This window comes from Aotus nancymaae, unplaced genomic scaffold, assembly GCF_030222135.1.
Source record: "Aotus nancymaae isolate 86718 unplaced genomic scaffold, 86718_ANA_hifiasm-v0.15.2.pri h1tg000059l, whole genome shotgun sequence".
NCBI classification, from domain to species: Eukaryota; Metazoa; Chordata; class Mammalia; order Primates; family Aotidae; genus Aotus; species Aotus nancymaae.
Window position 1 is genome coordinate 13,160,520 of NW_026988473.1, and position 13,523 is coordinate 13,174,042.

General features: G+C 40.8%; 1 protein-coding gene and 1 pseudogene across 1 annotated transcript; one reads left to right on the plus strand and one right to left on the minus strand.

The window, feature by feature from the left end:
* Positions 1-9,034: 9,034 nt before the first annotated feature.
* Positions 9,035-9,147, minus strand: LOC135270340 (small nucleolar RNA U13; annotated as a pseudogene).
* A 594-nt stretch (positions 9,148-9,741) lies between these two features.
* LOC105706481 (olfactory receptor 5AP2-like) lies at positions 9,742-10,692 on the plus strand. Its single transcript, XM_012436900.2, has one exon. It carries the CDS (start codon positions 9,742-9,744, stop codon positions 10,690-10,692), a length of 951 nt encoding a protein of 316 aa, XP_012292323.2.
* Positions 10,693-13,523: the final 2,831 nt, after the last annotated feature.

Consider the following 13,523-nt stretch of genomic DNA (forward strand, 5'->3'; position numbering starts at 1 on the left):
GGAAAGACAGATGAAGAATCTGACCCTGGAGAGAGACACCTTCCTTTCTGACAGGCTGCTGCCACCCTCAGCAGACAAGGGCATGGCCAGGTGAAGTTGGGGTGGGCAGTAGGTGCAGCTCCACTTAGCATCACACAGAGGGATGAAAAGACTTCAGATTTGCTCTGACCTGTTAGATACATTCTCATGACAAATCTGACTGATATCATTATTATTATTTATACACAGAGTGTAGTGGCCTGATGAGAGCTCACTGCCACCTCAAACCCCTGGGCTAAAATAATCCTCTGTGCCAGCCTGTTGAGTAGCTGGAACTACAGGCATAAATCCAGATAATTTAAACATACATCCAGATAATTTAAACTTTTTTTCTGCCCAGGCTGGTCTTGAACTCCTGACCTCAAGCAATCCTCCCACATTGGCCTCCCAAAGTGCTGAAGTTACAGGTGTGAGCCATGGCATCCAGCCTTGACTGATATTATGATGCTTATTTGATAGATGGTGAAACAAAGGATCAGAGATGGAGAATGACTTAATCAAAGTCACACAGCAAGTCTCTGGCAATGCTGAGCCTCATCCCTAGCTCCTGCTCCCAACCTATGCTTGCTCTATTGCACCATGTGGTAGGGCTTAGGGCTAGGGTTTACAAATTATGGACTGCAAATCTAGCCACATCTAGCCTGCTGCCTCTTTTTGTAAATCAAGTTTTATTGGAATACAGTCACATCCATTCATTCACTCATTGTCTATGGCTGTTTTCACATTACAATGGAAGAGCTGAGTAGTTGCAACAGAGACCATATGGTTCAAAAGGCCTTAAGTACTTTTTGACCCTTTTTCACTAACTGACCCTTTACAAAAAAAGTTTGCCATCCTTAGACTAGAGGATGAGTTCACACCAGGAATAGTTGCACTTGTTTCTCTTTCTCACCCAGAAAGCTCTCTTAGTCCAGGGTATATCGAGCTATCATCTAAGCTCCCTTTACTATTCCAAATGCCATGGAGAAGTAGTGCTTCTGGACACCCTAATGGAGGAGAGGTGGGAAGCCCAATGGGCCAGGCTCCTTATTAGCTTCCAGTCCCCTTTGTGTCATCCAAGCAGGATGATACTCCACTTCCTGCAACAGGAGTTGGAACGGGCAATGAGGAGACAGGGTACCCCAATAAATACCTATTCCAAACCTAGTCTTCAGGACTGCATTTTGGGAAGGGGGAGTTTCAGGGCTGGTGATTAAGGTATTGTCAGGAAGACAAAGTGGACGTATGAGAGGAAAAGGAGGGTATTGTGGGATCTTGGGCCTCCTGAAGCCTCCAGTCTGACCCAGGGGAAGAATCTCTCTCTGTCTTCTCAGAGAGGTTGATTAACTTGCCCAGGATCACACAGCTAGAATAAGATAAATCCACAACTGAACCCAGGTTTTCCTGACTTCTACTTTTTGTTTTTGTTTTTTAACTAGATTGTTCTTTTGAATTGGTGGATTTGAAACTAGGGAAAGGTTTTCTAACAGAGTCCTAACGCCTCCCCATCCTGCGTCCACAGCTCTGCGGTCAGTGCAGTGAGAAGAGGAGCCCCACGCGGAGCTGGCCTGTGCAGCGGCGTGTTGTCTTCCGCTGCGTCTTAGCAGGCTGTGTTCCTTTTCCTGAGGCCTTTTCATTATGCTATCACTCCCTCAATTCTACTTGCACATGAAAGCATTCAGAACATTTTATCTATTTATGGTTATGAAATCAACAAAGCTCATGTAAAGAGGGTGCAGGCTGGCACCCACGCATTGAGATGGCCAGAGCTGGGTGAATGAGCTGAGAGCCAGGAAGGTGAGGGGCATAGAACCATGGAGGGGGTGGGAGAGGGAGAGTGGAGTCCAGGTGGGAAAAATGAAACTTTTCTGAGCAATGTCCTGAAGGCAGGGGCTGAGAGAAGAGGACACAAGGAATGCAGCGAGGAGCATGTCAGAGCAGCCACATTCCAAGAGAGAAAAGAAACCTAATCAATTAAAGCCACTTTTCAAATGCAGAGCAGTGACCAACACTCCTGAAGTGCCTGGGGAGGCTGGAGGAGACGGACTTTCCCCACATTCATTTTCAGAGTCCTCTTCATCACCACTCCCAGCTGGAGAATTCCTCCTTGCCCTGCCGATCCTCCAGTGGAGTCTGGGGACCCCTCCAGTGCCCCCCAGCCCCCTGTGCTTCCTCATCACTGTGCTCTGCACACTGCATTGTCCCTGAGTGTTTACTTGGCTGTCTCCGCTATCAGCATCTACATCTGCTCTTCATGTTCCCAGCATCCAGCACAAGGCCTGGCACAGAGGAGGGGCTCGGGCATGTAAGTCATTCATGCAACCAACAGCTAGGGGCGGAGTCTGTGCCAGCCTCTGCGGTGATGACAGCTGGTCTTGGCCTCATGGAACCTGCAGGCTGGTGAGAGAGCAAGGGGTCTATCCAGCCACTTCAGTGGGCTACTGCTGTCAAGGAGGCATGCTGAGAGTTGGGGAGAGCAAGAAGAGGGGTGACCCTGCTGGAGGAATTGGCACTGGCCTCCCCAAGTTGGTGCATTTGAGTTGAGCTGCTGGTGGCAAGTCAGTGCTGACTGTGCCAGGCTGTGCTGGGTGGGTGGCTGGGTGGACAGAGGAGTGTGGCCTCATAAATGAGACTCGACACAGTCCCAGTAGCCACCAAAGAAGCCACTGTAGCTGAGGTTGTGTTAACAAGGGCACACAGCAAAGGTGGAGAGAGGGTAGCCTCTGTCAGGGCCAGGAAGTTTGGTTCTAGGACTTGTGCTATGAGTTCAAGCCCAGCCTTGAGCAGAGCAACCAGTGGGGAGGGGCTGACTGCACCTGGGGCTGCGAGGCAGGGCCCAGAGCATCCCCCAGGCCTGGCTCTGGTAGGCCCTCCAGCCTGTCTGCCCTCATGCACCCCCTTGCCTCTCTTCCAGTTCCATGAGCCTTCTTCTAGTCCTTGGCCTGCCACCCTCCCATCTGCCACAGTGCCTTTACACATACTGTTCCCTCTCCCGGGGTGCCTCTTTCCTCTGCCAAGTTCTTCCTATTTTCCCATTGAGGAAGGCGACTCAGGCATCTAGGATCACCTCCCCCTTGACTTCCACCCTGCATTTCAATAGAATAAAAGCGTGGCTGACTGGCACCCCCTAAATCACCTTCTAGTAAATGTCAGGCTTGGTATTGGGGAAACTCTCTGGAAGACACTGTTTTTACTTAAACAAGATCAAACCCCCACCCCACTCCTCCATCTGGAGAGCAGAAACCTTTCATATGTGATTCCTAAAACTGTAAACCCAACACCCTTTCATATGTGATTTCTAAGGCTGTAAACCTTAGATCCTTTCAGGTGTAATATCTAGAGTGTACGCCTATATAAAGGCAGAGCTTCTCTTTGTTAGCTGAGCTGGGTCATTTGGACAAATTATCGCCTGGCTCCCAGCCGTAATAATAATAATAAACACTTCCTGCCCAGTTTGGTGTTCGAAAGGTCTGTTTTTCATGGCCGCTCCTGCTACACCGTTAGCCCAAACATCACCTCCTCTGGAAAGCCTCCCCTAACCTTCCCACTGAGGTCAAATCCCCAGTTACAGGTTCCCAGGCACCCCGGGCCTCTGCTGGCACTTGGTGCTACAGCGATCTAATACTTTATTTTGGTGAGGAATTTATTGTCTCTCCTCCACTTGACTGCAGTCACCGTGGCAAGGGACCGTGACTGCTTTGCCCACTGTCAACTCCAGCATGGACTAAAGTGCTTCATAAACATTTGCAAGAATTTTTTTTTTTTTGAAGAAAATGAAGAAGCATAAATTGAAAAGCAGTTATTCAGAGTTCTGTATACCTGTCACCATCAACTTTCTGATATGTCTGGTCATTTTCTGTGAACTGGAGGCCATTATCCTTAGCAAACTAACACAGGGACAGAAAACCAAATACCACAGGTTCTCATATATAAGTGGGAGCTAAATGATAAGAACACATGGACCCATAGAGGGGAGTAACACACCCTGATGAGGGTGAAGGGTGGGAAAAGGGAGAGGATCAGGAAAAAGTCACCTCCATTGAGATCGTCTTTAAGTTATAGGCGTCTGATATTAGGTGTAAATTAGTTGTTACTTGAGAACAAACTGTGATGATTTAAGTGAGATTAAGGTTTGTGCAATTGGAGTATGGATGGAGGTTGAAAGGAAGGTCATATGGCACAAGGATGTCAGTGGTAAGGGACATAGAATATCAAGATTTTAGGTAATAATGGAGTGGTAGAATGAGTGGTGCACACCACTATGCCCGGCTAATTTTTTATTTTTAGTAGAGACAGGGTTTTGCCATGTTGGTCAGGCTGGTCACAAATGCCATACCTCCTTACCTGTCTTGGCCTCCTAAAGTATTGGGATTACAGGAATGAGCCACTGCGCCTGGCTACTGATAACTATTTCTTACTCTGGAGAGTGGGGAAAAATGTAAGAGTGAAGGAAACTCATTTATTAATTATATATATTGGATGCAGCAATTCACATTTGTTATTTTATCTGCAGAATTCACATTTGTTATTTTATCTTCAGAGTCACTCTGTAAGGTAGATATTAGAAAGGATATTGCAATCCTATCTATTGATAATTCTATGAAGTGCATTATAACTAGCAGGATACTTAAAAATTCCAGGCGGAATGGGCAATTTTTGTTGTTTGGGACTGTCTTATAGCTTGCAGTCTTTCTGTATTTTTGCCTCTCACTCACTAGATTCTACAGTATAACCCTCTGTCATTATGGCAGCCAAAAATTTCCATAATGTTCTCAAAAGAGAAAATCACCTCCATTGAGATTGCCTTTAAGTTGCAGGCATCTGATATTAAGTGTAAATTAGTTGTTACATGAGAACAAACTGTGGTGATTTAAGTGAGATTAAGGTTTGTGCAATGGAGTGTGGATGGAGGTTGAAAGGAAGATCATATGACACAAGGAGGTCAGTGGTAAGGGACATCAAGATACTGCCATCAAGATACTACTCCAGAGGTTGCCAATATTGCCCAGAGCACATAAAATAAGTCATTAGTTGTTATTGCAGTTTGTGTGGTATCCATATTTAAAACAGAAGGATGCTTTTTCACAAACTCTTTGCTGCTGTTGCATGATTGCTATTATCACTTGGTCCAGTCTCTTCTTCTATGACTAGGGAAAGGGTGGCTGAACAGATTTTCACAATTATTCATGATTCATATTAATGTATAAACTCTCTGGAGTGGAAGTCACATCTTTATTAGTCTTCATTTCCTCTATTAGTTAATAAATGCTTGTGGCTTGGTTATCGACCTTTGGGGGTCCCTTGGTTCTTTATAAAGGTTCATTGCAACTTAACTGTCAGTGATTAATTCTTTACATTCTAACAATTACTGGGTATGTACTATTTGCCAAGTGCCCCCCTAAATACTTGTGTTTTCTGATGCATATTAATTATTATATGTATTGGATGCAGCAATTCACATTTGTTATTTTATCTCCAGAGTCACCCGATAAGGTAGATATTAGAAAAAGTATTGCAATTCTATCTATTGACAATTCTATCAGAAAATTAATAATTCAACACAGAAAGGTTTAGTGAAATGCCCAAAGTCACGCAATCAGCCAGACACCAAGTCAGGATTCCAAGCCAAGAGCTTCCTGTTTTCTCTACCTCCCTCACCATTATCTAGGTAGCATGACTGCTGACATGTACACTTATAGAAGACGGGGCCACAGTAGAGCTACTCTGCTATTTCGTGGATTCTGTTGATTCTCCCAAGAGCAAACCTCCAGCTATCAGGGGAGACAGAAGAAAAATGATTCATGGTGGTTAGGAATATGGGACTCAAATGCATTCTCTGCTGGGTCCAGGTGTCCCAAGGGTAAAGGAGAGAAACATGAAAAAGACCTGTGATCTCCTTCATTTCAGAGGGGAAAAATAAGCAGATAACAATGAGGTGACGACATGAGAGACACAGTCCCTGAAAACAAAATAACAAGAAACATATTTAATATAATTTAGGATGCTTACTCGAGAGTCAATTTTAGAGACTCCACCACTGAAATAAACTGCAATTGATATGACAGCTGCACTCCAGCCATACACTCCGTATACCGAAATGTGTTTTACTCTGATATAAAATATTGCAATATTATCTTTAAGGAAAAGTAAAGGAATGAAAGACTCAGTCTATGCTGAATGCAGAGTAACATCAAAGGAAGGGGTGAACAGTTTTAGCTTTCCTACTTTTTTAACAGGTTTTCTACAGAATCTGTTCCAGCTATACCTTCTTACCCTGAGAGAATTAGAGTGAATGCTTCCTCTAAGAAGAAAGATTTTTCTTATATTTTCTGATTTCTTTTTCATGAATTTAAGCATTGGACAGGAGCAAGCAAAGGGATCAAATAGAAATCAAACAGTTACTAAAGGCAAGACAAGAGATATAAAGGGTTCTGTCCATTTAACTTACTGTCCTGATAAAAAATTCACAATCCTGTTAATTTCTTCAATCACTTCTCAACACAAAGTTCCCAGAGCATTGAGCGGCTAAAAAAGAATGTTAAATTAAATGCTGTATGTGTTATTTTATTACAAAATGTATAAGCCATTAGGAAAAATATAAGCAGCAATAAATAAGATTATTTTAAGGCCCTTTTAAATAAAAGAAATATCTCATGAAATTTTAGTATTATTTTTAGAAACTCTTAGAAATTGAGAGACCAGATCTTTGGCTAAGGAATCTCTGGGCTAAAGAGTTGACTGAAAAATCTCAGCAGGGCCTGAGGAAATATTGCATAGAAAAGGAAAAATGTTTGTCAGAATAGAGGGGGAGACAGAGGCATGTTATTTACACCATAAGATGTAAAACAAACAATATTTTGCTGTCTTGCTGATTAATATATGTGAGTTCTAAGAAAGCAATTTTCATCATCTGTAACTATGTTTTCTCTTTAAGAGATATGACATTATTATTTTTTATTTAATTAGTAAATGTCTGAGAATTACAATATCCAGTGCTTTGTGTATCAGTGCTCACGTCTATTATTGACAGGGCCATTCTAAAGAACCTCAAATGTTAAGAGAATGAAAGTTACATTGGCTGGGCATACATCTAGACTCTATTAGGCTAACTTTGAGAGCCCAGAGAGACTTCAGGCAAGTTAAACTTTTATACCTTACATTCCCCATCTGCAAAAAGGGATGATAAACACCTATTATGTAGAATTTAAATAAAGTATACTGGCAAAACACTTAATAAAGTGCTTGTAGAGTGTAAGAAATCCTCAACAGATTTTCATACTTTTCAATACTTATATTTTACTCAGCATTACTTACCTTGTATGTTTAGCACATCGAAGACATTTTATTCTGTGCACTATTTCTGTTAAAATAATACTCTCAGAGAAACTTTCTGTTTGAGAATGAGAGAAGAAAGATCCATTCATTTTTTGTTTCATTTCTTCTGAAGATGCTGTTCTTTGAAGTTCAAACAGCAAAGTTTACTTCAAGGAACAGGACCTAGGCTATGCATCTATGCCAGTGAAATACAGAAGGAGGCAATGTGGTACTGAAGGACAGCAAAAAAGTTAGCATCAAGAGACCTACATTGTAGCTCAGGATTCACCACTGATTGGCTGAGAAACCCCCACACTTTGCTGGTCTCATCTAACAAAAGATAATATTACAGATACTCTCGGGATATTACCTGATCATTCCTTTCACTGCTTTGTGGTAAGGCTTATATAAGATAAAGAGTGCAATGACACTTTTTGAAATTGTTACGGAATTCTATTAAAATGTGAGTTTTAATTATTGATCAGGATATTGAGCCCCTATCTCCGTGATGATTAGGTAGAGCCCAGCATAAATAGATGCTCTGTCTATGGCACTGTCTGTTACAATAGAACTAGTTCCTGCCCACTCTTTCCCTCACTGTTTTCAGAAACTTATTTATCTTCAGTGTTAGCAAGGGTACTGGGTCACTCTGACCCTATGTTTTAATTTAGACAGTATCAAATAGCTTCCTTCTGTGAGTAGTAAAGAATTTACCTCTGTCTTACCTCCTGAGCTATACTTTGACAGTCAGCCTTGTAAAGTTTAAGCTTTTGGTCAATAATCTGAGGTCATGGAAGGGATAGGGGATTTGAGTTAAAGTGGAGAAAGAATTCCACTGGTGGTGTTTAAACTTTGATTTGGAAGATCTAGTCTGGGCATCTATTCTGAATTTTATTTTTTATTTCTTTTACTTTTCTTGTCTTACATTTGTCTTCATTACACCTTGCAAGGGGTGATTCTTATTTCTATTTTGATTACTTGGTATTAAATTATTTCCCTGATTCAGAGTAGGCTGACTGAAAAGTTGAATGTGCTTCTCTGATGTTTTCTGGGTCTCTTGGGAACTTGTGAATCTGAGTATTAGATATTTTTCACTACCTTGGCTACTTCTGCCATTTTTTATCAGGGATGCCAACCCCTTCTTACAATCTGATGCTCTAAATATTGGACTGAATCATGGAAAAGTACCATTTAACTGAACCTCTTCTGTTCTCTGTAGACATTTATCCTGAGAAATCAGAATGGGGCTCGAACTGTACTGGCTGTGTGGGAATATTCTCTATGTTTTCTTCCTTGACTAGACAATTTTTAAGTTCTTCCTCTACCCAAGAAATTCAGTTGTTTACCTTTTTCTTTTATTTTCTTTTCTTCTTTCTTTCTTTCTTTCTTTCTTTCTTTCTTTCTTTCTTTCTTTTTCTTTCTATCTTTCCCTCCCTCCCTGCCTTTTTCCTTCTTTCTTTCCTTCCTTCTTTCTTTTTTTTTTGAGACAAGATCTTGCTCTATTGCAGAGGCTGGAGTGGAGCAGTGGCACAATTCCTGCTCACTGCAGTCTTGAACTTCCCAACTCAAGCAATCCTCCCACCTCAGACTCCTGAGTAGCTGAGACCACAGGCACAAGTTACCAGGTACAGCCATTTTTTTTCTTTTTATTATTTTATTTATTTAAATTATTTTATTTCATAAAAAATTATTTCCAAGTTCAGATCAGACGGGTAATGTGCCAATGTTGTAACAAGATTCAAGGGTGGTACATCTCACAGGAAGCGTGTGAACACCCAATCATCATGCTGAAGCTATTTTTTTAAAGAGAAAGTTTGTAGAGATGAGATTTTGTCACATTGCCCAGGCTGGTGTGGAACTCTTGAGCTTAAGTGATCTGTCTTGCCTTGGACTCTCAAAATGCTGGGATTACAGTTGTGAGCCACCATGCCCTGCCAACTATTTTCCTTGTCTGGCACTATTGATTAATTTTGTTAACTTTCAATATTTTTATTCATTCTATTAGTACTGCAGAAGAATTATCAGTGGCCTGAATTTATTCTATTATCCTTCTCCAGACATTGTGTCTGTAGGGTATGTCAATATATAAATTAATTTATTTATCACAAGTAATTATGGCAGTCACATCTCAAGAATCAGTTTTTTTAATTATTCAACAAATAGTTAACTCTAGGAATCACCACAGTTAATAGATACTAAATCACTTGCTTTAGTCAATAGTAGGCAGCACACGTAGTATTAAGATACAAATCTTTTGCTCGGACATCAAATCCAACATACTTTTTACTATGCTTTTCATTTTTGCTCTTCTGTTAGAATTTATGTTTAACTAAACACAAATTATGGCTCCATCACATATTCATCTGACTAATTCTACTTTGCATCTTCTGTCTTATTGCAGCTCAAAAGATGAGACATATGATAGAGATTCGAAGCAGAAATCAAACAGAAGTGACTGAGTTTCTCCTCTTAGGACTTTCCGACAATCCAGATCTACAAGGGGTCCTCTTTGCATTGTTTCTGTTAATCTATGTGGCAACCATGGTGGGCAATTTGGGGATGATTGTATTGATTAAGATTGATCTCCATCTTCACACCCCCATGTACTTCTTTCTCAGTAGCCTCTCTTTTGTGGATGCCTCTTACTCTTCTTCCATCACTCCCAAGATGCTGGTGAACCTCATGGGTGAGAATAAGGCCATTTCTTTTCATGGCTGTGCTGCCCAGTTCTACTTCTTTGGCTCCTTCCTGGGGATTGAGTGCTTCCTGTTGGCCATGATGGCATACGACCGCTATGCAGCCATTTGGAACCCCCTGCTCTACCCAGTTCTCATGTCTGGGAGAATTTGCCTCTTGCTGATAGCTACCTCATTCCTAGCAGGCTTTGGAAATGCTGCCATACACACAGGGATGACTTTTAGATTGTCCTTATGTGGTTCTAATAGGATCAACCATTTCTACTGTGACAGCCCACCACTGCTCAAACTCTCTTGCTCCGATACCCGTGTCAATGGCATTGTGATCATGGCTTTCTCCAGTTTTAATGTCATCAGCTGTGTTACGATTGTCCTCATTTCCTACCTGTGTATCTTCACTGCCATCTTGAAGATGCCTTCGCTAGAGGGCAGGCACAAAGCCTTCTCCACCTGTGCCTCTCACCTCATGGCTGTCACCATATTCTTTGGCACAATTCTCTTCATGTACTTGCGCCCTACATCTAGCTACTCAATGGAGCAAGACAAGGTTGTCTCTGTCTTTTATACAGTAATAATCCCTATGCTAAATCCTCTCATCTATAGTTTAAAAAATAAGGATGTAAAACAGGCTCTGAAGAAGATCTTACAGAAACACATCTTATAAAGACATGTTACCCATCATTTGTTATGAAGAAGAAAATACATTATCATGTTGATTATATTCTGCGATTATTTAACCTATTTCTCTGTGTTAAAGTAAGTAATTTAAAATGAAGTATACTTTTTAATATCCTAGTATTGTATATATACACACAGACACACACACACACACACATATATATACATACACACACACACCCCCACAGACACACAGATGCGTGGGTCCCTCTGATGCATTAATATGCTAGATGAAGGTTGGGCCTGGAAAAAGGATCAAAACACTTGGAATTGTTTTATCTGGGCTTAAGTTTTAATTTAATTATTAAGCTTATCTCAGTCTGAGTTTTATTATACATGCATTGGTGTCTTTGGGTTCTTCGAAAACAGACTGAGGCAGACAGACATTTTAATGTAGAAAGTTTATCAGAGAGTATTTTCACAAACAGTATCTATATAGTGAGGGAAGCAGGATTGAACAGAAGGAGATGAATTGTGGTGAAGACTCAGCCACTCTTACATGGCTTTCTGGAGCAGATATGTCCTTCAGAGATGCCCCAAATTAAGAAAAAAAGGAACAAGTTTTTATGTCTCCACAACAGTCAGTTTTTGGATATGGATCACCCACTGGGAAGGGGTATTATCTTGGACAAGGTAATTCCCTTTAGCAGGGGAAATTCCTGGAGGGTAGATCAGCTATCAGCTGTCAGTTTCCTATATGCCTGGAAGCTAGGGAAATGAAAACTTCACCCTGACAGGCAAATCTGTGTAGTGTGACACAGCATTCACAATAAATAATAACACTACTGTACTTACAACTATGTCAAGAAATACCAAATAAGATACATGGGGAGGCCGGGCGTGGTAGCTCATGCTGGTAATCCCACCACTTTGAGAGCCTGAGGCTCACGGATCACAAGATCTGGAGATTGACACCATCCTGTTTAACAAGGTGAAACCCTGTTTCTACTAAAAGTACCAAAAATTAGCCGGGTGTGGTGGCTTGCTCCAGTAGACTCAGCTACTTGGGAAGCTGAGCCAGGAGATTTGATTGAACCAGGGAGGCAGAGGTTACAATGAGCTGAGATCATGCCACTGCACTCCAGCCTGGGTGACAGAGCGTGACTTCATCTCAAAAAAAAAAAAATAAATATGAAAAAGTCTTATAAGATATTATGATATTGTGAAAATCACAGCAATAATGGGGGAATAGTTTACCGAGTTTTGACTTAATCTCCATATTTTTTTGGTAATAATCAAGGTACTTTAATGTTTTATCTCTGCTCCTCATAAGGGTTCATAGTTTTCAATAAATACTTATCAAAGAAAATTCTATCTGTAGTGCTTATTGTAGTGAGGAGGAAACTCTCAATGTTGGAGCAATGAGACAAAAGTCTTCTGTGATGAGATGACTTGTTGAAGGAAATCTGAGTAATGACTTAGAATTAGGTCAAAGTCTAGTTCTAATTTCTTTCTATACCACCATCCACTATAGACCATGACGGAGGCATCAGTGTTTCGAGTGTTGTGGTTGAGACCACCTCATTCTTGAAAAATTCATTAGAGACCAAAAGGGAAGAACTATTTTATACTGACCACTTGAAAGAGTCATCTCAGGTCATATCCCCATAACTTCCACTTTCAAATGTTAACTGAGCTGTCTCTCAAACACATCCAAAACTGTATCAGAGCTTGCATTCTCTTTCATATTTCCTTTTATTCTGGTTCATCTGCTATCATAATAATCCCTTATCTTTTTTAAAAAATCACTTTCCAAGGACAGTTGTACTTTGTCATTATTCATCACTGTTTTATGTCCACATTTCACTCATTGCTCAGTTGAGATTCTGTGATTTATCACATATTGACACACTATTGATTATGCTCAATTTCATGGTTCCACCTTCCTCCATCCTGCTCAACTGTCTAATACCCACTTAGTTAAACTGAATTGTTTCTTCTATGTATCCTCCATTTATCCTGATTAGTACAATTAGAGGGAATTCATCATTGCTTTACTCTGTGTTACTGATATGATCATCCCCCCATTACCACCTCTAAATCTTTATAAATACCATCTTTCTCTCCTCATGCCATAATGGATAATGTGTCTCTGCTTTTACCTAAGACCAGCTCTTTCATATCTTTGGAGCTTTCCACAGACTTCACTTCTGAAATTACATCTCTACTCTCCCCAAGCATTCGTATCTTAAACTCTATCAGAATATCCTCATTAGTATACAAATATTTTCTAGTGTCACCCTTTTCACTGTGTCCTTGACAGTAAGTTCCATCAAGTCATCAACTTATTAATTGATCCCTACTCCCCTCAGCTATTAATCTTTCCCAAAGAGCTACATCTCCACGTTTCTCCTACTTCCTCAGGTCTTATTTACTCTATAACATGTTCCAGTTGTCTATGTGTATCATCTGTCCATTGAGCCTAATCTTGTCGAGGACACATGACACTTCAACACTACTTTATCCAAAGATCACTTCTCTGTTTCATTTTACTTGATAGCTCAGGAGGATTTGTCACAATTAATTCCTCCACCTGCCTTGATATAACCCTACATATGTTTCTATATCACCTCACACTTCTGTTTTTCCTTCCTTTATTCCTACTTCTTCCCAGTTAGCATTTATTGTTTATCCCCAATCTCATGCTACCCTTTAAATCTTGGAGCAAAAGTCATAGTTTTGATATTTGGTTCTCTGCCTGCACTCAATTCTTGAGTGACCATGAATCTGTGCCATGATTCCAAAATCTATCTCTCTAGCCTTGACCTCTTACCTGAGTTCCAGATTCATATATTTAATTAACAACCTGGAATATAG

Bases quoted from the DNA above. Each gene is read 5' to 3' on its own strand.
- LOC105706481 (XM_012436900.2), top strand. From the start codon at position 9,742: ATGAGACATATGATAGAGATTCGAAGCAGAAATCAAACAGAAGTGACT.